The 24,516-nt window shown below is 63.2% G+C and overlaps 2 protein-coding genes across 5 annotated transcripts in view; one reads left to right on the forward strand and one right to left on the reverse strand.

Annotated features, from left to right (window-relative positions):
- Positions 1-376: 376 nt before the first annotated feature.
- Positions 377-2,728, reverse strand: KRTCAP2 (keratinocyte associated protein 2). Its single transcript, XM_050930137.1, has 5 exons — positions 2,630-2,728; positions 1,708-1,862; positions 1,538-1,601; positions 1,089-1,155; positions 377-571 (listed from the first exon to the last, which is right to left on the reverse strand). The coding sequence occupies exons 1-5, from the start codon at positions 2,631-2,633 to the stop codon at positions 451-453; spliced, it is 411 nt and encodes a 136-aa protein (XP_050786094.1). The 5' UTR covers positions 2,634-2,728; the 3' UTR covers positions 377-450.
- Positions 2,729-5,444: 2,716 nt separating this feature from the next.
- TRIM46 (tripartite motif containing 46) overlaps positions 5,445-24,516 on the forward strand; it is a 71,022-nt gene continuing 51,950 nt past the window's right edge. Inside the window, exons 1-10 of one of the 4 annotated variants that reach the window (XR_007770510.1) lie at positions 5,445-5,582; positions 7,735-7,990; positions 8,477-8,820; positions 9,416-9,559; positions 10,773-10,868; positions 11,078-11,331; positions 11,540-11,661; positions 14,875-15,174; positions 17,281-17,578; positions 17,941-19,605. Coding sequence is in view for 3 of the 4 variants with exons in the window: in XM_050930053.1 (XP_050786010.1) it covers positions 5,520-5,582; positions 7,735-7,990; positions 8,477-8,820; positions 9,416-9,559; positions 10,773-10,868; positions 11,078-11,331; positions 11,540-11,661; positions 14,875-15,174; positions 17,281-17,578; positions 17,941-18,316 (2,253 nt within the window). In the remaining variant the exon portion in view is untranslated. Of the gene's footprint in view, positions 5,583-5,997; positions 6,321-7,734; positions 7,991-8,476; positions 8,821-9,415; positions 9,560-10,772; positions 10,869-11,077; positions 11,332-11,539; positions 11,662-14,874; positions 15,175-17,280; positions 17,579-17,940; positions 19,645-24,516 lie in introns of those variants that run through there. The other 3 variants (XM_050930053.1, XM_050930055.1, XM_050930054.1) reach the window with 3 other exon arrangements.

Genomic DNA, 24,516 nt, shown 5'->3' on the forward strand with positions numbered 1-24,516 from the left:
CCGAGAGGCAGTGCCCTCCGCTGACCCCTCTCCTCCCGTGGGGGCTGGAGGATTCAGGGGGGCAGGCAGAGCAGCCTGGGGTTTGCAGGGTGACAAAAGGCAGCACCACCCAGCGGTCTCAGCCGGTGCTGCCCATGTGTTCAACCACCTTGTTTTCTGTCTCATCTCCTGGGCACGCAGAATCATTGCCAATACTACAGTGCCTCCTGCTGGACACTGCTGGGTATTGCACAGGATGAAGCCACCACACTCTGCCATCTGTGTAGAGTGGCTCTGCTGCTGCCCTGCCGTGAACGTGCAGGGAGCTGGGCCCTGGGCAAGGGGAGCAGCTGTGCCCACAGCCACCGAGGCCAAGGAACCCACAGGAGCTGCTGACCAGAGGTTACAAAGAGCGTTTTATTGGGTGTCCCAGAGTCCTGGGCAGGCTGGATGGGAGGGGCCATGGGGGCATCAATTCCTCTTCTTGCCTTTGCCAATGGCCTTGGCGGGCGCCACCATGGGTGCTGCAGACTGGTAGAGCGTGGAGGAAATCTTGTTGATGTAGTAGAGGCCAATCATGGAGAAGATGAAGCTGAGAGGAGGACAGGCCAGTCAGCACCATCCCTTGCCCATACCTGCTCCCCACATGAGCTCCCTTTGGGCCTGGAGCCAAGCTCCAGCTATTAGAGACCAGGCTGGGGGCAGCTTACCCCCTCCTCCAGCTACTGCGGGGTACTGCCCCCTTCCTCTGAAGCAGTTGGCAATGGTCTGGTGGAGACAGAATCCTGGGCATGATGGACCAGGAGCAGAGCCAAACATGAAATTCTGTGCTGTTACCAGCCGGGGAACGACCCTGCCATCCCTGCAACCCCTCGTCTGGCACAGTGGCAGCCCCATCAGCCCCAGGTCCAGCCGGGGACCAACTCTGCTGGCCCCACACCAGCCTGGGAAAGGAGCTCTGTAAGGCCTAGCAGGTCTCTTCAGCCCTGACGGCACCTTCTTAGAGCAAGGGCTGGATGTTAGTGCTCCCCAGGGCAATGTCCTCCCCCACTCTGAGACCTGAGGGGACCTGTTCCCTGCTACCGCACCAGGATGGGCTTTCTACGTACCAGGTGGTCACACACACTCTGTGGATGAGGCCTGATGCAAAGAGAGCGAGTAAGAGACAGACGAGGACTGGAGAAGAGAGAAGAGGAGAAATTGAGTGGCAGTGAGTGTCTGCCCTGGGGATGCTGCATTGGCAAGCCAGCCTCCCCCAAGGGGGGGAGCAGCACGTGGGAACCCCAGAGCAGGGTTAGGGTCCGACCGGGAGTGCAGTATTGGGCAGATTTTCCCAGGGCAGGGCTGGGGTCCCAAAGGGGGTGGCGGGAAGTGTGTCTGCTCAGTGCAGCACTGGACTCTCAGCAGGGTGACTCTGCAGATCCAGGGTCTCAGGAATAATCAGACCCCTGCCCTCCACAATCCTCTTGGGTCTTGCTGTTTCTTTTAATTACCTGGGAGCTACAAATGTGATCTGTGTGTCCCCTCCCTCCCCCCCCAGGCACGGCTGGGCACTTACTCTCTGGGAATATTTTGGCTTGGAACCCTTTGCCGAAGACCAAACTCTCCAGGTTGTTGAATGCCTGTTGCCAGAGTTAAGGAAAGGAAGGAAGGGAGGCAACTGCCAATGGGGAGACAGTGCAGGGTCTGCCCCAGCTCAGGTTCCCCCCGCAACGCCCCAAAGGATACGGTGAGGGAGAAGATGAAGAGGGCGGATCCCAGCAGCCCGCCCTGGATGGTCAGCCACTCAGTGGAGGCCAGCTGCTTGCTGTACATCTGCATCCCGGTGAAGAGCAGCAGGGAGAGAAGCGAGGAGAGCGCCAGGGACGTGCCCGTGCCCACGGCTGGGGACAGAGCAAGAACCACGCAATGAGGCGCTGGGCCACTGCCAGGCCCTCCCCAGCAACCTGCGGCCACTCCTGTGGGGCTGCTGCAGCTCCGGGCCGGCTCATGCTGCTGTGTGATGGGCCATGCAGCGCCCAGGCACCAGGGTGATGGGTGCCACATGAACTGTGTGCTGTGCAGCAGCCCTGCCCCTCGTGCCTGGGGATCCAGGTGCCAGCAGCCCCGTGTGAGTGTGGGGGAGCACGATGGGCACAAAACCTCGGGGTGGTCCCTGCGCACGTCCCCTGGCAGGCCCCCCTCACCCTGCCCCCCTGAGGTACCTCTCCCCAACCCACCAGGGCACCCCAGCCCCCCACCTGGGGCACCTCACACACCCCCTGCCCCTTGGGGTACCTCCCCCTGCCCCACCAGGGCACCCATCGCCCCTCTAGGGTACCTCCCCCCACCTGGGGCACCTCACCCCCTGCCCTGCCCCCTGAAGGCACCTCCCCTGGTGGGCACCCCCAGCCCTCTGGGGATCCCCCACCCAACAGTCAGGGTACCCCCAGCCCCCCCCGGGCACCTCGCCCCCCCGCCCCCGGGGGTACCTCCCCTGGTGGGCACCCCGAGTCCCCCAGGGATCCTCCCCCCGACAGCCAGGGCACCCCCAGCTCCCCCCCGGGCACCTCGCCCCCCCCCGCCCCCGGGGGATCCTCCCCCCGACAACCGGGGCACCCCCCGCCAGGGCACCACGTGCCCCGGGTCACCGCGCCCCCACCCCCATTACCCATGACGCCCCGCGAGGTGCCGCCGCCGACCCGTCCGCGCTAAGACCCTGACACGCCGACCCCACTTCCTGCGCACGCGCGGCCAACCCGGCGCAGACAGCCGAACTGCGCACGCGCCAGGCCGAGGCTACTCGGGAAGGGACGCGGCAGTGAGCGAGTGGTGAGTCTTTTACGCATGCGCAGCCTCTGCGGTGTTCGAGCGATCGCCGAGTCCGCCTGGCGGGCGAGAGGAGACCAGGAAACCCTCTTTGCGCTGCTGTGCGCATGCGCAGAGCCTTGCAATGCAGCGCCCCCTGGAGGTTGGGCGTAGACATTACAGTTATCCTCTAGGGCCCCTATTCTCCTAGGCTGGCAGGAGCTCCCGCCCCTTCGGCCCTTATAGGCATAGGTGCTGGAACTGGGGGGCTCGGTTTGGTTCAATGGCTCTCAGCATCCCCACTGTACAAGTTGTTCCAGCCCCCTGCTCTTGGGGGGGAGCTGGGGCTGTGGGGCCTGTGCACTGGGGTGGGACCTGCCTGTGCCCACTGAGGCGCAGTATGGACAGACATAGACCAAGGGGTGGACACAGAGCCCTGTCTGCACTAGCCATGGTGGTGGAGTGGGGCACAGCAGTGGGGCTGGGGCAGAGGGGTTGAGAGCAGCAGGGCTGGGAGCAGAGGGCCTAGGAGCGGCAGATCACATGCCTAGTGCCTCCCACGCTGTGGCCGATGCCCTTGGCACCAACGTGGTTTTCACCGACTCCCCATCCTCTCCCCTGACCCCACTTCTCTCCTTTGGGCCCTTTCTCAGGGTCTGGGCATTAACTGCTGCACTAAGAGGCCCATTAGGGCTCCCTGTTGACTCAGGCCTCACTGTTCTAGCAGTGCCCCAGGGTGCTGGCATCTTCCAGCCCAGATAACTCGGCTATAACATGGAGCTTGTGCTGTGATGTCTGGACCCCAGAGCCTGCCTCAATTTTTCAATCCTCTCCTTGCCAGGCCTGGGCTGCCAGCCACAGGTCTTTTCCCTTCTGCTCTGGCTCTGCCCAGCCCAGGGCTGGAGAGACACACAGCCCAGCAGCTACTGGCTGCTTGGCAGCCTCTAAGCCATGTCCACATTAGCAAACTGTGTGTTTAGCTCGTGTCACATTCACAGTGCGGAGGGGCAGTGAGTGGGTCGAGATAAAGCCCAAGGGGAGCCCAGGGCTAGCACCAGGGCTTAAAACACACCTTTTCCCTGGGGAAGACAAGACTTGTGAAATTAAGAGAGCGGAGGTGGGGAAGGGAATATCTTTTACTGGACCAGAGTCTGTGGGTGAGAGACAAGCTTCCCAGCTCCACAGAGCTCTTCTGCAGGTCTGGAGAACAAATCAGACGGGCTCCCAGCAAGATTCCCCGTTGCACCCAACCCCCATGACAGTGGGCACTAACCAGTGGCTGCGCTGGCAGCCAAACTCTCCTCTCTGTTAAGATCCCCAGCAGAGCTGGGCGGATGGGGAAGCCTGGCTCCCAGGCCAGCGCTCAGATCATACGTCAGGTAGCGGAGTCTCGGAACATCCAGTGGCAGGGGTGTGGACCGTGGGGGGGGGGATTTCACGGGGCCCCAGAGCCCCAAAGAGACTGTGGGGCCAACAGCTCTACAGCTGGGAACGGCCCTGAGCTGAGGGGGGTGGGTGTCCTGGTGCTGGGGTGTCTGAGGCTCGGCTAGTAACCCCAGCCAGGCTGCCTCTGCCCTGCTCTCTCTTCCCCGGCACTGGCTGCTGCCCCCTGGCACATGAGAAGCAGCCATGTGAGGAGTGGGGCAGTGCTGCCCTGAAGGAACCAGCACCTCTCCTCTGTCTGCAGGTGCAGGGGGGCAACCCTGCCTCCCCGGTGCCAGCCCCTCCCCCTGGTGCTAGCCCATCTCCTCTGTCTGCAGGTGCAGGGGGGCAACCCTGTCCCCCCAGTGCCAGCCCCTCACCCCTCCCCAGAGCCAACCCCTTTCCTCCGTCTGCAGATGCAGGTTGGCAACCCTGCCCCCTGGTACCAGCCCCTCATTCCCCTCCCCCCAGTGCCAGCCCCTCTCCTCCGTCTGCAGGTGCAGGGGGGCAACCCTACCCCCCAGTACCAGTCCCTCGCTCCCCTCAGAGCCAGCCCCTCTCCTCTGTCTGCAGGTGCAGAGGGGCAACCCTGCCCCCCCCGGTGCCAGCCCCTCGCTCCCCTCAGAGCCAGCCCCTCTCCTCTGTCTGCAGGTGCAGAGAGGCAACCCTGACCCCCCCCCGGTGCCAGCCCCTCGCTCCCCTCAGAGCCAGCCCCTCTCCTCTGTCTGCAGGTGCAGAGGGGCAACCCTGCCCCCCCCGGTGCCAGCCCCTCGCTCCCCTCAGAGCCAGCCCCTCTCCTCTGTCTGCAGGTGCAGAGGGGCAACCCTGCCCCCCCCGGTGCCAGCCCCTCGCTCCCCTCAGAGCCAGCCCCTCTCCTCTGTCTGCAGGTGCAGAGGGGCAACCCTGCCCCCCCCGGTGCCAGCCCCTCGCTCCCCTCAGAGCCAGCCCCTCTCCTCTGTCTGCAGGTGCAGAGGGGCAACCCTGCCCCCCCCCGGTGCCAGCCCCTCGCTCCCCTCAGAGCCAGCCCCTCTCCTCTGTCTGCAGGTGCAGAGGGGCAACTCTGCCCCCCCTGTGCCAGCCCCTCCTCCCCGGTGCCAGCCCCTTTCCTCTGTCTGCAGGCGCACGGGGGCAACCCTGCCCCCCCCCCGGTGCCAACCCCTCGCCCCTATCCCCACCGCGCTCCCCCCAGGCCGGAGCTGGACCCAGGAGCATGCGCACCGCTCCCTGTCTCAGCTCGGCTCCGCCGTGCGCCCTCCCCGCCGCAGACTGGGGTGTTCGCCGCCGCTGCCCTGCCGTCGGGACCGGAGCCCGGCCAGGGGCGGCCCGGAGCCATGGCGGAGGGCGAGGAGCTGCAGACCTTCACATCCATCATGGATGCGCTCGTCCGGATCAGTGTGAGAGGCTGGGGGCTGCCTGGAGGAGGAGAGCGGCTCTTCGGACGGGGGGTGGGCACGCCTCGAGATGGGAGGGATGGGGTGTGTAATGCACGGGGGTGGGGTGTGCAATGCACAGGGGTGACTGGTGTGCAATGCACGAGGGTGATCCGTGTGCATTGCACGGAAGATGAGGTGTACAGGGGCCAGGAGGATGATTGTACAGTGCAAAGGATAACGGTGTGCAATGCACGGGGATGACTGGGTGTGTGGTGTATGGGGGATGAGCGTGCAATGCACGGGGAAGGGTAGAGAGATGGTGGTGATGGAGGATGTGATGATGCTGGCATGGGAGGGGGGTGAGCAGGAACCAGACCAGCAGCTTCTGGGGGTGAGATGCTTGAATCCAGCAGCCGCCCTAGCCACTGCCCTGCCCTGCCCCCGCTCCCTCATCCCCAGCCTGGGCACTGCTACCCCCTCTCCCCAGTCGCCTCCATCCCTGCCCTGGACCCTCCTTCCCCAGGGGCTGAGAAGGATCCCGAGCATCCATGCAGATCTCAGTCTCCATGGCAACCCTATGCAGGAGCTCCCAGGGCTGGATGCCAGGCAGCAGCCACGGCCCAGTCCGGCTCTGTCTCTGCCCTGCCCCCTTCTCCCCCTGCCCCTCCCTTCACCATCTCCCTTCCTCCTCCCCCCTCACTTTGTGTCAGCTGCGCCCCTTCTCCAGAGGCAGACATGGCATCCAAGAGATGCAGCAAGGTGAGTGCGGGCCCTGGCCAGCTGACAGCTCCCCCCGCATCACCCCACCACGGGGGTCTGGGAGCAGGGCGACTGTCTGGGCTTTGTAATCTGCCCCTCCGTGGCCAGGAGATGGATGGGCCTGGCAGGCTGCAGGCTCCGCGCTGGCTGCCTCAATCCCCCGCTGCGGGGGGGGGGGGTGTCTGCGGCGTGCACTGAACGGGGCAGATGCACCTGGGACGTGCCGGCCACACAAGGGGTAGCAGCAGGAGCAGTCGAGCCAGGAGCGGAGGGTCCTTGAGTGGGGCTTCGGGGCAGAGGGAGCTGTGTGGTTTGGGCCGGGGGGGAGCTCTTTTCCAGCTGGGGGAGTTGGCAGCTTGTGGGCTCCTCAGGACACAGCATCTATTTCCTAGAGAGCCCGGCCAGGCAGAGCTGGGACTCAGGGCCTGCCTTGGGACTGGCTCCGGGGCCCACACCAGGCCCTTCACTTGGTCGCTCTGGGCCATAAACAGAGCCGGGATTTCGTTCTTTGTGGGTTGGAACTTGGCGGGTTTGGGGGCTGGGTGGGCGATTGCAGCGCAAAGCAGCAGTGAACAGGTCTGGTGTGTGCAATGGGGAGGGGTAGCGGGGAGAGGGGAGAACCAAGGGCCAAACCCAGCTCCGGCTCACTGAACCCATGGGGAACTGGGGGAAGCAACGTGTCCCAGACCCTCTAACAAAGCAGCAAATTCTGCCACCGTTCCAAATGCAAAGCACAGTGTGGAAACCGCTTGACCCCCGTGGGCCCAGCCAGCCAGGTGCCCCGACTCCTTGCAAGCCTGGGTCAGACCAGAGCCCCATCCAGCTGTGTATCCCACCTCCTGCTGCCCAGCCCTGGACCAGTCCAGCCCGGCACGCCAGAGGAAGCTCCCCCCCAACCCCGAATGCATCTCCTGCCTGGCCCCGGCATGGGAAACGTGGCAGGCATTGCTGCAGATGCGGTTCCCAGGGTCCTTCTGGAAAACACCCTGAGCTCTGCTCCGAGGGCCGGGGAATGGAGAAGGAGCAGCCTGGGGAGCTGGGGTCAGCCCACGGGAGTGTGTGGCAGGGGTCTGGGACCATGCACCTAGCTGGGGGCTGGCTAGGCAGGTTCTGGAGCCAGCTGGGCACTTGCAGGGAACATGGCACCTCTTGTTACCTGCCGAAAGTGTCCAGTTAGCAGCTGTTTCTGGAATGAGCGGCAGTGAGACTGGGGGGACTGGCAGGGGACCCCCTCTGGAGAGCGGCTGTAATACCTGCCCAGCAAAGGCTGCCAGCATGGAGCTCCTGGGTCAGGACTGAGCCCCAGCGCCCCCTTTGGTGGGGGAAGGGAAAGGCAGTTCCTAGCTGGGCAGTTGTGGCCCTGCTGCTGGCTGCTCTCCCGGGGGGCTGACCATTCTCCTTGGCCCCTCTCCAGACCAGCATGAAAAACATGGAGCGGGAGCTGATCTGCCCTGTCTGCAAGGAGATGTACAAGCAGCCACTGGCCCTGCCCTGCATGCACAACGTCTGCCACATCTGTGCCAGTGAGATCCTCGTGCAGCATGGCTACATCTGCTGCGACCCCAGTTCGGAGCCCACCTCTCCTGCCTCCACGCCGGCCACCCGCAGTCCCCGCATGGGCCGCAGGGTTGTCCCCAAACCCGACCGCCTGGATCGGCTGCTCAAGTCAGGTGGGGACAAAGGCACGTCCTGGGATCCCCAGCCCTGCCACAGGGGGACCCTGCTCCTAGGGTCTGGGGGATGCAGCTTCCACGTCCTCTGTCCCCCAGAGTGATTGGGAGCAGAAGGCTCCCGATCTCCCTTGGCAGAGTGGGAGGGATCTGTGCAGTTTGGCACGGGGATTCACTGGGGAAGCTCACTCAGGGGCCAGGAGGAGGAGGTGGCGAGGCCTGGGAGGGTAACTAGGCCTGTGCAAGGGGCAGAGGATGCAGGCACCCTGTGGCAGGGGTGTGGGCCATGGCGGGGGGTTGCAGCCATGGCAGAGGGGTGGCTGGCATGGCGGTGAGTGGTGGCCATGGCAGGGGGCTGGCAAGGGGTGTCAGCTGTGGCAGGGAGGTGGTGGGGGGCTGCGGCCATGGCAGGGGGGTTGATGGCTGTGGCAGGAGGTTGGCCATGGCAGAACTGATGTCATGCGACAGGCTTCTGGGTTCCCCCAGGATTTGGCACCTACCCGGGCCGGAAGCGGGGGGCCATGCATCCCCAGACCGTCAGCTTCCTGTGCCCGGCCTGCCAGCAGGACGTGGACCTGGGTGAGCGGGGCCTGGGCAATCTGTTCCGGAACCTGACGCTGGAACGGATCGTGGAGCGGTACCGCCAGACCATCAACATCAGCACCGCCATCATGTGCCAGTTCTGCAAACCCCCCCAGCTGGAGGCCACCAAGGGCTGCACCGAGTGCAAGTCGAGCTTCTGTAATGAGTGCTTCAAACTCTACCACCCCTGGGGCACCCAGAAGGCCCAGCACGAGCCCACGCCGCCCACCCTCACCTTCCGGCCCAAGGTAGGGGCTGCCCAGGATGTCCTGGGCCAGGGTGCAGCTAGGCCTGGGTGTGAGCAGTCCCCAGGCTGGGACCCTGGGGCATGGCTGGGGAGAGGTTTGGGTGCTAGGACTCCGTGGGGGAGGGGATAGTGTGTCTGGGCCCAACATCACCTGCCTTGTGCCCAGCGCAAGGACTAGTGGGCAACTGAACATGGCTCCGAGGTGAAAAGGCCTCTGGTCCCTGCTGCACGGGCGGCGGGGGGAGACAGGGGTGGGCGGGTTCCATGTATGTTGTCCATCTGGAGGCGCTCAGGGCAGTGCCAGCCCCAGTGTCGCACCCATGTGGTGTCTGCGTGTGCTGGCAGGGGGCCTGATGCCAGGGACACTGGGTGGGGGTGCCGAGATTGGGGGGGCATGAGGATGGAAGGGGGATGCTGAGGCAGCTGGGAGGGGAGGTGATCTCTGAATGGAGAGGCACCTGGGGCACTGGGTGGGGAGGGGGACCAAGGGGGGCTGACCTGGGAGGGGGATGCTGACACACCCTGGCTGGGTGGGAGGTGTTGGCTGGAAAGGGGAGAGCTGACTGATGTTTCTGAACGTGGGTCTTGCTGCACAGGGTCTGATGTGTCCAGAGCACAAGGAGGAGGTGACTCACTACTGCAAGACCTGCCAGCGGCTGGTGTGCCAGTTGTGCCGCATACGCCGTGCTCACACCAGCCACAAGGTCACACCTGTGCTCAGTGCCTACCAGGCACTGCGGGTAAGGGATGCACGGGGGCTTCCCAGGCCAGAACTGGGGGGTTGCTCCTCTTGGTGGGCATGGACAGTGGGGATCTTTGTGCTGACACTTGAGGCATGGACAGGGTGGGGCGTGGGTCTTCATGGCAGAGATGGGCAGGTGCAGATGGGGGATTGGCAGGAAGGGAGGTCTGTCTGTCTGCCAGAGCTGGGGGACGCAGGTGGGACGTACCCTGAGGGGGGGAATCCCATCCCAGAGATGGGGTTGCAGACCAACAGGGCATGCACAGGGTGGGTGTCCAGTACCAGTGGTGGAGGGCGCAGACAGGGAATGCAGTGAGTGGGGTGCATGCAGTGGGGGATGCAGTGAACAGGGTGCATTCAGTGAACAAGGTCATGGTGTGGAGGATGCAGTGAGCAAAGTGTATGCAGTGGGGGATGCAGTGAATGGGGTGCCTGTAGTGGGGGGGTGCAGTGAGCGAGGTGCGTGCAGTGGGGATGCAGTGAGTGGGATGCATACAGTGAATAGGGTGCATGCTGTGGGGGGGGGCAATGAGTGAGGTGTATGCAGTGGGGGATGCAGTGAGCGGTGTGCATGCTGTGGGGGGAAGCAGTGGTGGGGTGCATGCAATGAACAGAGTGCATGCTGTGGGGGGGAAGCAGTGAGCGAGGTGCATGCAGTGGGGGATGCAGTGAACAGGGTGCATGCAATGGGGGATGCAGTGAACAGGGTGCGTGCAGTGAACAGGGTGCATGCTGTGGGGGTCAGTGAACGGGGTGCATGCAGTGAATGGAGTCATGCTGTGGGGGGAAGCAGTGAGCGAAGTGTATGCAGTGGGGGGATTCAGTGAGCAGGGTGCATATAGTGGGGGATGCAGTGAGTGAGGTGCATGTAGTGGGGGGATGCAGTGAGCAGGGTGCATGTAGTGGGGGATGCAATGAGTGAGGTGCATGTAGTGGGGGGATGCAGTGAGCAAGGTGCATGTAGTGGCGGATGCAGTGAGCAAGGTGCTTGCAGTTGGGGGATGCAGTGAGCAGGGTGCATGCAGTGGGGTGCGGGGTCAGGTTCATTTGTAAACCCACCACCATCCTCGTAGACCGTTCATGTTGGCCCAGGCGTGAGGCCCGACTTGTGCACACCTAGGTGGCTGGGTTCAGAGCCCCATCCCCCCCATGCACTGGACTGTGCGAGGTAAGTGGCCTGTGTGTCTCATTTGCCCACACTGCCCGTGTAGGAGAAGCTGACGAAGAGCCTTGCCTACATCCTGAGCAGCCAGGACACTGTGCAGTTGCAAATTGCAGAGCTGGAGGAGACGGTGAAGCACACTGAGGTGAGCGAGGGGTGCCAGCGAAGGGCACTGCCAGGGCTGGGGGAGGGGATGCTGCTTCACCCCTCTGGGGTGAGGGCAGGAGGTGTCCAGGCACAGTGCCACCATCCCCAGGGCACCTCCAGCTCCCGCAGGCCGGGTGCCAAAGCCCCAGGGCAGCAGGGCCCACGTGTGGAGGGAGGCCCCATGGTGACTCTGCTCTGGTTGGGCAGGTGAATGGGTCCCAGGCCAAGGAGGAGGTTTCCCAACTGATACGGGGCCTGTGCACGGTGCTGGAGGAGAAGCAGGCGGCCCTGCTGCAGGCCATCCAGGAGTCCCAGCAGGAGCGGCTGGCCAGCCTGCACCACCAGGTCCAGGAGCACCGGGCCATGCTGGAGAATTCGGGCATGGTGGGCTACACCCAGGAGGTGCTGAAGGAGACTGACCACCCCTGCTTTGTCCAGGCAGCCAAGCAGCTGCACAGCAGGTACCGTTCTGTCTGGGGGCTGCAGGGGGTCTCCGGGGCCGGGGATCTGGCTCATGCACTGTCCCCATCTCCCAGTGCAGTGGGACACATGCAGGAGGAGCCTGGCACCTCTGTGGGCTAGCGAGAGGGACACCGGTGCGTGAGTAGCACAGACTTGGGGCACTGGTGGCACCGGGAGCCCCAATGCCTGAATCTCCTGTCGCTGCAGGATGGTCAGGGCCACAGACTCGCTGCAGAGCTTCCGGCCTGCTGCTACTTCGTCCTTCAGCCGCTTCCAGCTGGACCTCAGCCGAGAGATGAAGCTGCTCACAGACCTGACCTTTATCAAAGGTAAATGTGACGGCTGGAGCCCTGCTGCAGAACCACCAGCGGCCAGCCATAGGGAAGGAGCTCTGGGCTGAGGGAGAGGAGCTTCCTCTGTGGCTTCCTGTAGGGGGAGGAGCTCTGGGCTGCGTGGGAGGAGTTTTGGACTGAGGGGAGGGGCTTCCTGTAGGGGGAGGAGCTCTGTGCTGAGGGGGAGGAGCTTCCTCTGTGCCTTCCTGTAGGGGGAGGAGCTCTGTGCTGAGGGGGAGGAGCTTCCTCTGTGGCTTCCTGTAGGGGGAGGAGCTCTGTGCTTCGTGGGAGGAGTTTTGGACTGAGGGGAGGGGCTTCCTGTAGGGGGAGGAGCTCTATGCTGAGGGGGAGGAGCTCCCTTCCTCACAGCTAGATGGGGAGGGGCTCTGTCTGGATGGGGAGGAGCTCTCTATCTGGCAGCCTGACCCCCACACCTCCCTTCTGTGTGGAGCTGGGTCAGGGGCTGGCAGCTGCCGGCGAGGGACCTCTGGGGGAAGTGGCCTCATGGGCTCCCCCAAGCCTCTCACCCTTCAAGTCCTGCCCCCAGATACCGCGTTGTCCTGCCCTACCCAGGGTGCCCCTCCGGGCAGGGAGCTGCTCGCTTTGGGGCCAGGCAGGGCATGTGAAATACCCAGGGAGGATCGGGGCTCCCTGTAGAGTCAGGAGACGGGTCCCCTGGCCCAGCAATCCCCAGAGTCACCTGCAAACGGCCCCAGAGTCCATGGGGCTCGGCCAGCATCAGTCCCCACTCTGGGCTCCAGGCTCCCTGCAGGCAGGGCAGGGGCAGAGGGTAGGACGGTGGAGCCAGGGGCCTGCGCGGTGGGACTTGATGTGAGCAGACAGGACCAGGACCCTGTGTCAGATGCAGAAGGGTGAGTAGCCAGCCGGGCCAGGTTGGGCCAGGACTCCCTGCGGGGGAGCACTCCGTGGGCAGGGCGGGTGCCCTCGCCGACCGACAGACGCCCACCCCGGGCCCTGTCCTGCACCGGCTGGGGACTCTTTTCAGACTTGCTTCTACCTCTGTTTGTTTATAGGCTATGGCCGCTGCTGAGTCGTCACTGAAGTACCCGAGGCAAGTCACGCTCCTGCCCATAGAACTGCCCCTGCTTTCCCTGTGCCCAGCCCTGTGTCCTCATCCCCCCATCCGCCAGCCCATCCCCATCCACCGCTTCTGTGCCCATCCCCCATCCGCTACCCACATCGCTCTGTGCTCATCCCCCCGTCCGCCACCCCCCATCACTCTGTGCCCATCCTTCATCCGCCAGCCACATCGCTCTGTGCCCATCCCCCATCTGCCACCCCTCATCACTCTGTGCCCATCCTTCATCCACCAGCCCATCCCCATCCCCTGCTTCTGTGCCATACCCCATTTGCCATCCCCATTGCTCTGTGCCCATCCCCTATCCGCCAGCCCATCCCCCGCTTCTGTGCCATCCCCCCATCTGCCACCCCCATCACTCTGTGCCCATCCCCCATCCGCCACCCACATCGCTCTGTGCCCATCACCCATCTGCCACCCACATCGCTCTGTGCTCATCCCCCCGTCCGCCACCCCCCATCACTCTGTGCCCATCCCCCATCCGCCACCCACATCGCTCTGTGCCCATCCCCCATCTGCCACCCCTCATCACTCTGTGCCCATCCCCCATCCGCCAGCCCATCCCCATCCCCCGCTTCTGTGCCATTCCCCATCTGCCACCCCCCATCACTCTGTGCCCATCCCCCATCTGCCAGCCCATCCCCATCCCCCGCTTCTGTGCCCATCCCCCATGCGCCACCCCCCATCACTCTATGCCCATCCCCCATCTGCCATCCCTCATCACTCTGTGCCCATCCCCCATCCGCTAGCCCATCCCCATCCCCGCTTCTGTGCCATTCCTCATCCGCCACCCCCATCGCTCTGTGCCCATCCCCCAGCTGCCACTCCCATCGCTCTGTGCTCATCCCCCATCCACCACCCCCCATCACTCTGTGCCCATCCTTCATCCACCAGCCCATCCCCATCCCCCGCTTCTGTGCCCATCCCCCATGCGCCACCCCCCATCACTCTATGCCCATCCCCCATCTGCCATCCCTCATCACTCTGTGCCCATCCCCCATCCGCTAGCCCATCCCCATCCCCCGCTTCTGTGCCATCCCCCATTTGCCATCCCTATCGCTCTGTGCCCATCCCCTATCCGTTATCCCATCCCCCGCTTCTGTGCCATCCCCCCATCTGCCACTCCCATCACTCTGTGCCCATCCCCTATCCGCCAGCCCATCCCCTGCTTCTGTGCCATCCCCCCATCCGCCACCCCCATCGCTCTGTGCCCATCCGCCAGCCCATCCCCCGCTTCTGTGCCCATCCGCCAGCCCCATCGCTCTGTGCCCATCCCCCATCTGCCAGCCCATCCCCATCCCCCGCTTCTGTGCCCATCCCCCATCCGCCACCCCCTATCACTCTGTGCCCATCCCCCATCTGCCAGCCCATCCCCATCCCCCGCTTCTGTGCCCATCCCCCATCCACCCCCCCATCACTCTGTGCCCATCCCCCATCCGCGAGCCCATCCCCATCCCCCTCTTCTGTGCCATCCCCCCTCCGCCACACCCCATCACTCTGTGCCCATCCCCCACCCCCCATCGGTCTGTGCCAGTCCCCCCATCTGCCACCCCTCATCCCTCTATGCTCATCCCTCCACCTCTCGCTTCTGTGCCCATCCCCCCATCCTCCCTCCCATTGCTCTGTGCTCACCCCTCACTTCCCACCCACCCTGTCGCTATTCCTCCCTCCCTGTGTCTCCCTCTCCCACTATCCTCTTCCCAACCCTCCGACCTTCTCTGTCTCCTCTGTCCCCGCTCTCCACCCCTCACTACCCAATCCCCCCCTCCATCCTCCATCATGCTGTGCCCGGTTCCATCCCCAGCTCCATCCTTCAGTTGCCTGCTCCCCCTCATCCTCCCCTGTGTCTCCAGCCTCTGCTCCCTCCCCACCTCTCTCTCCCCCCACTCGCACACAGCCAGTCTGGTCCCTGGAGCCTCTCAGCAGCTCGCCCCCCCGTCTCCCTGACTCTCTCCCCTGGTGCCCACACAAGCTCTCGGCAGTCAGATTCCCCTAGCCTCCTGCTGGTTGTGCGTCCGTCCGTCCGTCCGGAATGCCCCCTCCCTGCGTCCGGCCGCTCGCCTGCCCCCAGTGTGGGGCCTGCTCCCTCATGCCCGTGTCTCTCCCTGCAGCCCCTGAGGCGCCGGTGATCGACACGCAGCGCACCTACGCCTACGACCAGATCTTCCTGTGCTGGCGCCTGCCCCAGCACTCGCCGCCCGCCTGGCACTTCACCGTGGAGTACCGCAAGAGCGACACCAAGGCCAAGGCACTCAAGCTGTGGCAGCGTTGCGAGGAGGTGCGGGGCACCAGCGCCCTGGTGGAGTACCTGGACACGGACAGCGTCTACGTGCTGAGAGTCAAGGGCTGTAACAAGGCCGGCTTCGGGGAGTACAGCGAAGACATCTACCTGCACACGCCGCCCGCACCAGGTGAGGGGGGAGCTACCTGCACACGCCACCCGCACCAGGTGAGAGGGGATCTACCTGCACACACCGCCCACACCAAGTGAGGGGGGAGCTACCTGCACACGCCACCCGCACCAGGTTGTGGGGGATCTACCTGCACACGCCGCCCGCACCAGGTGAGGGGGGAGCTACCTGCACACGCCGCTCGCACCAGGTGAGGGGGGAGCTACCTGCACACGCTGCCCGCACCAGGTGAGGGGGGAGCTACCTGCACACAGCGCCCGCACCAGGTGAGGGGGGAGCTACCTGCACACGCCGCCCGCACCAGGTGAGGGGGGAGCTACCTGCACACGCTGCCTACACCAGGTGAGGGGGGAGCTACCTGCACACGCTACCCACACCAGGTAATGGGGGAATCTACCTGCACACAGCGCCTGCACCAGGTGAGGGGGGATCTACCCGCACATGCCGCCCGCACCAGGCAATGGGGGATCTACCCGCACACGCCGCCCGCACCTGGTGAGGGGGGAACTACCTGCACACATCGCCCGCACCAGGTAATGGGGGATCTACCCACACATGCCGCCCACACCAGGTGAGGCGAAATTCCCTCCTGTGCTGCCCCCACCAGGTGAGGGGGGACCTACCTGCACACAGCGCTTGCACCAGGTGAGGGGATATATATATATATGAGGAGAGATTAATAAGACTGGGAATTTTCACCTTGGAAAAAAGATGTCTAAGCAGGGATATGCTGGAGGTCTATAAAATCATGGCTAATATGGAGAAAGTAAATAAGAAAGTGTTATTTACTCCTTCTCCTAACACAAGAACTAGGGGTCACCCAATGAAATTAATAATCAGCAGGTTTAAAACAAACAAAAGGAAGTATTTCTTCACACAACGCACAGCCAACCTGTGGTACGCCTTGACAGGGGATGTTGTGAAGGCCAAGACTATAACAGGGTTTAAAAAAGAACTAGATAAATTCATGGGGGATAGGTCCATCAATGGCTATTAGCCAGGCTGGGCAGGGATTGTGTCTCTAGCCTTTGTTTGCCAGAAGCTTGGAATGGGTGACAGAGGATGGATCACTTGATGATTCCCTGTTTTGTTCATTCCCTCTGGGGCACCTGGCACTGGCCACTCTCGGAAGACAGGACCCTGGGCTAAATGGACCTTTGGTATGACCCAGTAGGGCCATTCTTATGAGATTATAGGAATCTCCTGTTTTCACAATATTTTTCTGACATTTTAAAAATCAGTCTTTCATATATACTCTCTCTCCTGGCCCTCCACCTGCTTTAACTCAAAACCTGCGTTTTTTCTAGCTGAAATAATGCAAATAAATTATTTTGCAAAAGACTTTGATATACATTTAATCATCTGATGAGTCCCGCCCCAGAGACAGCTGCATTTCAGCACTGAGTTGCTATCCGGCTATCAGCCAGCTGCTGCAGCCAACCCTAGAGTCACCTTGGCAAGCAGTCCCTGAGCACTGTTACCACATGCCCCAACCCATGGGCTGGGGCTGTGATATGCCGCAGGGATTAGGAAAGATGAGGACTCAGAAGCCGGCCTAAAACCTCAGTGTCTAGATGCTGTGGGAGCTGATGATCTTTAACCCCCTTCCCTCCTTTCTGTTTGCCAGAGGCTGAGAAGGGTGACAGGAGATGGATCACTTGCTGATTCCCTGCTCTGTTCATTCCCTCTGGGGCACCTGGCACTGGCCACTGTCGGAAAACAGGATACTAGGCTAGATGGACTTTGGTCTGACCCAGTAGGGCCATTCTTATTATACCCCCGCGCCGCCCGTGCCAGGTGTGGGGGACCTACCTGCTCACACCACCCACTGCACACATCTGTGCTGTGCAGGTGACGGGCTGTGGGCCAGCCCTGGGGATCTCCATGGGTGTGCATCTTGGGAGTCGCCCAGCCCCAGAAGTGCAGTGAGCGTTCAGAGTCTGTGACTCACATGCACTCGACCCAGGGTTGTGGGACTCCCAGCTAGGGGGAGGCCCAGATTCCTGCGCCCCTGAGGAGTCACACGTGCCCCCTGCGTCCCCTGCAGAGGTGTGGGGCCGCCCCTTTCTCTCAGCCCCTCCCTACTCTCTGTTCTCTCTTTCTCAGTCCTGAACTTCTTCCTCGACAACCGCTGGGGCTTCAACCGGGAGCGCCTGGCCATCAGTAAGGACCAGCGGGCCGTGCGCAGCGTGCCTGGCCTGCCCATGCTCTTTGCCGCCGAGCGCCTCATGACCAGCTGCCACCTCTCCATTGACCTGCTCATTGGCGACGTGGCCATCACACAGGGCCGGAGTTACTGGGCCTGCTGCGTGGACCCCAGCTCCTATCTGGTCAAGGTGGGCGTGGGGCTGGAGAGCAAGCTGCAGGAATGGTTCCAGGTGCCGCAGGATGTGGTGAGCCCCAGGTGAGTGCAGGAGCTGGGCCAGCCATGCTGGGGGGCGGGGAAGGGCACCACGACACCCCCAGGTCCCTGGGCCTCGGGCTGGAGCTCCCATATCACTGCCGGGCCCTTGGGCAGGTTCTCTGGAGCTCCCTCCCTCCGGTTCCTTGTTGCAGCCCACACCCGGCTAAGCCCTTGGCCTGATTCCTGCTCCCTGAGGCAGGAGCCTGGATGCTAACTGGCAGAGGGGCAGAGATTGCGGGGGTTCAGCGCACTCTGAGGCTGCCATGCCCCAGGGGATGGGATCTTCTGGGGTGGATCCGTCCGTGCGTCTGTCTGCACCATGCGCTCACACTCCCCCTCCGCCTCCATCTCCCGCCGGGCAGGTACGACCCAGACAGCGGGCACGACAGTGGGGCGGAGGACGCCACCGTGGACGTGCCTCCCCCATACGCCTTCCTGACCATTGGTATGGGCAAGATCCTGCTGTCCCACGGCTCGGCCCTCACCTCCCGCGACCCCAGCGGCTGCACCATCCCCCTGCCCCCCCGCATCGGCATCTGCCTGGACTACGAGCGGGGCAAGGTGACCTTCTACGACGCCGTCTCCTTCCGCGGCCTGTGGGAGTGCGGCGTGGACTGCTCAGGCCCCGTCTGCCCAGCCTTCTGCTTCATCGGGGGCGGGGCCCTGCAGCTGCAGGAGCTGGTGGCCACCAAGCAGGAGCGCAAAGTGACCATCGGGGGCCTCTCCAAGCTGGACTGAGCCGGCCCCTGGCACACACCGCCCAGGGCTCGACCTTGGGCCAGCTGCCGGCAGTGGGATTGTGTGCCCCGGACATCGCCGAGGGGAGCCGCCTGAGCCCTGCCCTCTGACTGGCGAGGGACTTCGACTCTGGGGAGCGCTGAGCTCCAGCCTGCAAGATTAACAAGGGGGCCACAGAGCTGGGGAGGAGAGCGAGGATCTGACATGGGGCCAGGCCTCAGCCCCTGGGCCCAGAGTGCAGGCTGCAGTGACAGCAGAAGGGCAGCGTAGGGCAGACCCCTGCCAGCGTGGGACCCAGCCTGAGCTGAGGCTTCGGGAGCCAGGAGAGCCCGGCTCTTCTCCCCCGCATCTCCATGCTAGGCTTGTGAATCCTTCCTGTTCTGTTGGATTGTGGGGGGTGGGTTTGGGCCAAGCTGCTCCCCTTCACTCTCCCCACAAAATACCCTCTCCTCTTCCCCCCCCAGCTCCTCCCCGCAGCCTGCCAACGTTTAACCTGGGAGTCTGAGCTGTGTGTGCTGAGGACACTGGGCAGAGCCTGGCAGTGCCCCAGAACCAGCCCCCATCCTGCCAGGGCCTGGGTGGGTGTCACGTTCCTGAGATCCTCCCTCCACATGGACCAGGGAGCAGCAGCCAACCGCTGTGCCTGGGCCTGAGAGGGGGAGCTGGGGAGCTGCCTGAGCCTGTGGTGGGGGCAGGCTGGGCCCCGGGCTGGGGAAGGTTGGGCTGGGTGGGGCAGAGGGTGTTTTAAAGGCTAATCATTGACCCAGCCAGTCCAGCTGCTGCCCAGAGCCAGGGCTCATCCTGCCCCCTGCAGCTGGGCTCATCCTGCCGCTCCCTCAGCGCGGATCTGCAGGGGCAGTGGGGATGGGAGATGGCAGAGGGGTGCAGAGAGCCCCTCTCCCTGAGAGGCACCAGGCTGCAAAACGAAGCTCCCTCCCCAGGCTGGGGCCTGCTGGAATGTCCCGTCATGTGCACAGGAGGATGGGAGAGCACAGAGGGGTCTCACCCCGACCCCCAGGCTCCCATGCAGGGAGCTCCCCATGTGGGCCAAGCCCTGCCCTGCTGCACCTGTCCCATGATGCTTCTATGGCACCAGCATGAAGTGCACCTGGCACGTCCCTGCCCGCTGTGCCAGCATCCTGCACACACCTCCTTCCCAGGGGGCAGGGGAGAGCCTAGTGCAGCTTCACCTCCACAAACAGCAAAGCGCCAAGGAGCAAATCCACCGACTTTTATCCTTCCACAGCCTGTGCTATGGGCAGGGGGCAGGTGCTGGGCTGGCTGGGGCTGTGTGACGAACTGGGAATGTTCTTAATGTTTGCTCTGAAAACTGTTGGTGCCTCAGTGTCCCCTGTGCAGTTCTTAAGTATCTAGGTGGTGGGATAAGGGTGTGTGATTGCTGCAGAGCGAAGGGCCAGTGCACCTAAATGCCTGGCACTCTGTCTCCTAGCAACTGATGGCCTGGGCCCCTCCTCTGCAAAGGTGTCAGCTGAAGGTGTTGGAGACAAAGAGATCAGGTGACCTCCTGGCCTGGGAAAGGGGCTGAGCAGAGAGGAGGGGCTGGAGGGAGTTGTTAGCCTGGAGCTGGCTGGGGATGAGGAGTGAGGGCAGACGTGGGGGTCTGGCTCACTGCCCCCCAGAATGGACCCGGCCGAGAGGTCCGGTTCTCTGTCCCTACAAGCTCTGTTTTAGACCCTGTTCCTGTCATCGAATAAACCTCTGTGTTACTGGCTGGCTGAGAGTCACGTCTGACTGCAAAGTGGGGGTGCAGGACCCTGTAGCTTCCCCAGGACCCCGCTGGGGCGGGCTCGCTGTGGGAAGCGCACGGAGGGGCAGAAGATGCTGGATGCTCCAAGGAGAGACGCAGGAGGTGAAGCCGTGTGAGCTTCTTGCCCTGCAGACAGTCTGCTCCAAGGGAGAGGAGGCTCCCCAAAGTCCTACCTGGCTTGGTGGGGAGCAGTTCCAGAGCATCGCCCGGTGACTCCGTGACAGGCTGGCAGGGCCGAGGCCTCTCAGGGCCCGGGCTCTGACACTGGGAGCTCCCAGAGTCTCTGGGGTCTCATGGGGTCTGTCCTGTGCAATCGCTGTATTTTCATGGTTTCCTACAATAAACTGCAGTGCCAGAGACTCCAGGAGCAGCGATTCTCCCTTGGCTGTGCCACCCCCACTGCTGGACCCAGCCCTGGAGGGGGCACCCAGGCTCGCTCAGGCTGGTTATACACATCTGGGCCCGTCTCCCTCGTACAAATCTTTGGCCTTGTGTAGCACCTTCCAGCAGCTGCCCCAGAGACCTTGGACATCCCAACCGCCATAGGGAGAAGCCCGTGGAGGTTAAGAGATTTGTCCAAGTCAATCAGTGGCAGAGGGGGAACATAACCCATGATGCCTCACCCTGCTTTCACCACTAGGCCATGGTGCCTGTACAGGAATTGCTGGTAGCTGCTGGGGGGAGTGCCCAGAGCCCACGCCTGGCCTGGGTTCTGCTACACTAGCCCCGCTCCCCCTGTTAGCAGGGGCCCTGGCCCTGGGGGGTGAAAATGGCTTCCCTGGGGTCACAGCTGCTACTCCCTGGTGGTCTGTGGAGTCAGGAGTCCACCCGAAGAGGCCTGTGGGTGGCAGACACTGTGCTGCACCACTACGACCAGCTGGCAGAGGGCAATGTCACCCCAGGGATGGACACCGGGAGCCAGAGGAGGGGCTGCTGTACGGACCACTCCATGCACGCCAACCCTACACTCTGGCCATGTGTCCCCATGCCCTGGGCAGCAGGGAGCAGCCGCACGCCTGGGCACAGTGTGGGGCTGGGGCCCAGGGGCGTGCAGGGCTGTGGACATGTTGCTAGGAGTGTGCTGCCTGCTCGCCTGGCCCTCAGAAGGCCCCAGGCACGGGCTCTGCAGGCAGCACCCGGGTGGGGCACCACTTCCTTGTCCCTGCCCAGCCCTCCTGTGGCATGTGCTAGTCGTGGGGGCTGTAAAGTTTATGAGGGGTGTGAAGGGTCATAAAAGATCATTGTTTGGGCTGGGAACACCAGCGTCACACAGGTGGCTGGGAATGGGGGGCGTGCAGGGCAGGGCTGCCGGAACAATTTGTGTAGTGGGGAGCTGAGAGTCTTGAACCAAACTGTAACCCTGTGTAGGATGGAACCACTTCAAACCAGGGGGTGCAGCAGCCCCCAGCCCTCCTAGTTCCAGCCCCTGTGGTGCCAGGGGGGGGGATGGCAAAGGGCTGCACAGATTCCCTGGGGGGCTCATGCCCACTAGCGAGAGCTGGACACGTGTCTTGGTGTTACGGGCCCCCCCGTACCCAGCACAGCCTGCAAACTCCAGCCTGGCTCAGCGATGGTTCCGCTAGGAGCCAGCTGCTAGCACTGGGCATCCAGTTCCCAGAGCAGAGCACGGTTTGGGGTCCCAGGGGCTGAGTGTGGCTGGCTCAGTGCCCGGCGATTTCCAGGTGAGCCCTGGGGAGGGGAGGAGGTTTGTGCCCCTGGTCAGGGGCTGGCTGGCACCCCAGGGAGTCCATCCAGCTGTGATGCCTCGGAGCCCCTTGGGAGAGAGGTGCAAGAGCCCTGTGGGGCTGGAGGGGGGTGCCCTCCCAGGGGGCAAGGGGCTGTGGTATGGAGGGGAGGGACAGCCACTCTTCGGGGGGGGGCCTTCTGGAGGTGGGAGGGTTTTGGCTGCAGGGTGTGGAGGAAACGTCTTGCCCTGTCGCCATTCCTCGGTCAGTGACTCAGCGGGAACGGGAAAGGGGCTGTGGCAGGCGCATGATAAGCGTCTCTGTTACACACCTGTGTCCAGTGTGCGGCATTGCCAAGGCAGGGTGGGCTGGGCGCTTCGGGACAGGGTGGGCTGGGCGCTGGGGGGCAGGGTGGGCAGCATGGTCCAGCTCCTGCACAAGACCCTGCTAAGCGTAGCGACGGCTGGGGAGGGCAGGCAGTCCTGGCGCCATGCCCAACCCTCCAGGAATGGAAGGTGGCTTGTTTACAGATGGCAGCGCCTTCGCCCAGTGTGTGGGGCTCAGTTGTGAGCCAGGGAGAGAGAAGCCCTGAGGGTGAGACCCAGGCTCCTGGCCCAGCTGTGCTGCCTGTGCTGACCCAGGCCAGGGGTGCCCAGGGGGCCCAGGAACCTGAGGCTCTGGCTGGCACCATGCCCTTGGCTGTGCCAAGAGGATCTCCAGGGTCTGCCTGTCCCTATGCCAGGGGGAGGGATAGCTCAGTGATTTGAGCATTGGCTTGCTAAGCCCAGGGTTGTGAGTTCAGTCCTTGAGGGGGCCACTTAGGGTTCTGGGGCAAAAATCTGTCTGGGGATTGGTCCTGCTTTGAGCAGGGGGTTGGACTAGATGACCTCCTGAGGTCCCTTCCAATCCTGACAGTCTATGATTCTATGCCAGGGTCCTGTCCGGGGCTCACTGGCTAAATCAGTTCATGGAGGACAGGTCCATCAATGGCTATTAGCCAGGCTGGGCGGGGATGGTGTCCCTAACCGCTGTTTGCCAGCAGCTGGGAATGGGCAATAGGGGATGGATCACTTGCTGATTCCCTGTTCTGTTCGTTCACTCCCTCTGGAGCACCTGACACTGGCCACTGTCAGCAGACAGGACACTGGGCTGCCTGGACCTTTGGCCTGACCCAGTGTGGCTATTTTTATGTACCTGGGATGGTGCTGCCTGGCCCCGTGCCCTGGGCCTAGCCCCACAGTCATTTCCCTACATAACTATTAACTTTTGTTGCCTTGTTTTCTGGCATTTCGGTGTTTGCCCAGTGCCTTGCCCAGCCCATCTCGTGAATAGCAGCTTGTCCCAGGCTGGGCGCCTGGTGTCACGGAGTGTAGGGGAGTCAGGGCCCTGCACCCCGACTTCCTGCAATTCACCGGGATTCTCAGCCAGCCAGTAACACAGGAGGTTTATTAGACGACAGGACCATGGTCCCAAGCAGGGCTTGTAGGTACAACCAGGACCCCTCAGCCAGGTCCCTCTGGGGCAAGGAGCTTAGTCCCCAGACGAGGGTTCCCTGCCTCTTCCCAGCCAGCCCAAAATTGAAACCAAAACCCAGCAGGCTCCCTCCCTTTGCCCATTTTCCCTGGCAAAGGTGTTGCCTCGCCCCACCCCCTCCTGGCTCAGGTTACAGGCTCAGGTACCATCCCTCACCTAAAGTCATCCCCTGCTCTCCCATCCCCCATGCAGACAGCCCCAGTAAAACTAAACGACCTTCCCAGGTCAATCGGCTCTGCTTCCTACTGCGTCAGACCTGGCTCCACACCTCTGCACACAGCTGGAGGGAGGAGGGCAGTGTCAGGCAGTTTCTCCCCGTCACATGCTGTGAGCCAGTAAGAAATGGCACTGAAGGGCGGCTCCGCCATAGGCCCCGATCCCCAGCAAGAGCTGTTCAGCTCCTGAGAACTCCAGCTGCCCTGCAGAACGGGAGCCCAGGGCTGGCACAGCTCCACCCAGCCCATCACAGGGCCAGGGCAGCCACTGCTCCCACCCTTCCCCAGGGACCGGCCTGTGGCCAGTGGTGCCCAGTGCCAGGAACAGGGCTGGATCAACACATGCATGCACTAGGTGTGCGCCTAGGGGCCCACATGTGGGGGGAGGGCCCTGGGGGGCTGACAAACAGCCACACGGTGCACTCTATGGCTGGGGAAATTTGAGTGGAGATACGACCCTCCCCAGTCACAATGAGCAGCAACACGCAGCTGGTCCCGGGACAGCCACAGCTCGGCCAGCCCAGCTGCAGGGAGTGCGCTGTCTGGTGCCGAGTAGGTAGGGCCCCTACGTATGTTGTGCCTAGGACTCCAATGGGTTAATCCAGCCCTGGCCAGGAAGCCTGGAGACCTCCCTGTGTGTCACTGTGCCTGTCCCTGCCCTCTCCCAGGGGCACTGCCCGGGCCAGTCACAGGAACAACCAGCGCTGCCCAAGCAGGCCCACGCCCCGGCCATGGAAAGGTGGCTCAGCCTATGGAGGTCAAAACAACTGGGTCCAGGGCGGCATTTGAAGGGCCCCCCCACGGAGACGTAGGGCTCAGGAAGGTCAGTGCACTAGGCCAGGTTAAAGCAACCAGGGCGAGCGGGGGGGCCATGTCAGCCATGACAGCAGCTCACAGGTATTTCTAATGGTGGTGCGAGGGCAGCTGGGTCTGTTCTAGCCCCTCATGATGGCTTTCTGCCCCCCCCCCCAATTCGCCTTTGGGGCCATTGCTGGTTAC

Source organism: Gopherus flavomarginatus, chromosome 20 (genome assembly GCF_025201925.1).
Source record: "Gopherus flavomarginatus isolate rGopFla2 chromosome 20, rGopFla2.mat.asm, whole genome shotgun sequence".
Taxonomy (NCBI): Eukaryota; Metazoa; Chordata; order Testudines; family Testudinidae; genus Gopherus; species Gopherus flavomarginatus.

Coding starts and splice junctions, on each gene's coding strand:
- KRTCAP2 (XM_050930137.1), bottom strand. Junction 1,156..1,537: donor AGCCAAAATATTCCCAGAGA/GTAAGTGCCCAG, acceptor TCTCTTCTCCAG/TCCTCGTCTGTCTCTTACTC. Junction 572..1,088: donor AGAGTGTGTGTGACCACCTG/GTACGTAGAAAG, acceptor TCCTCCTCTCAG/CTTCATCTTCTCCATGATTG.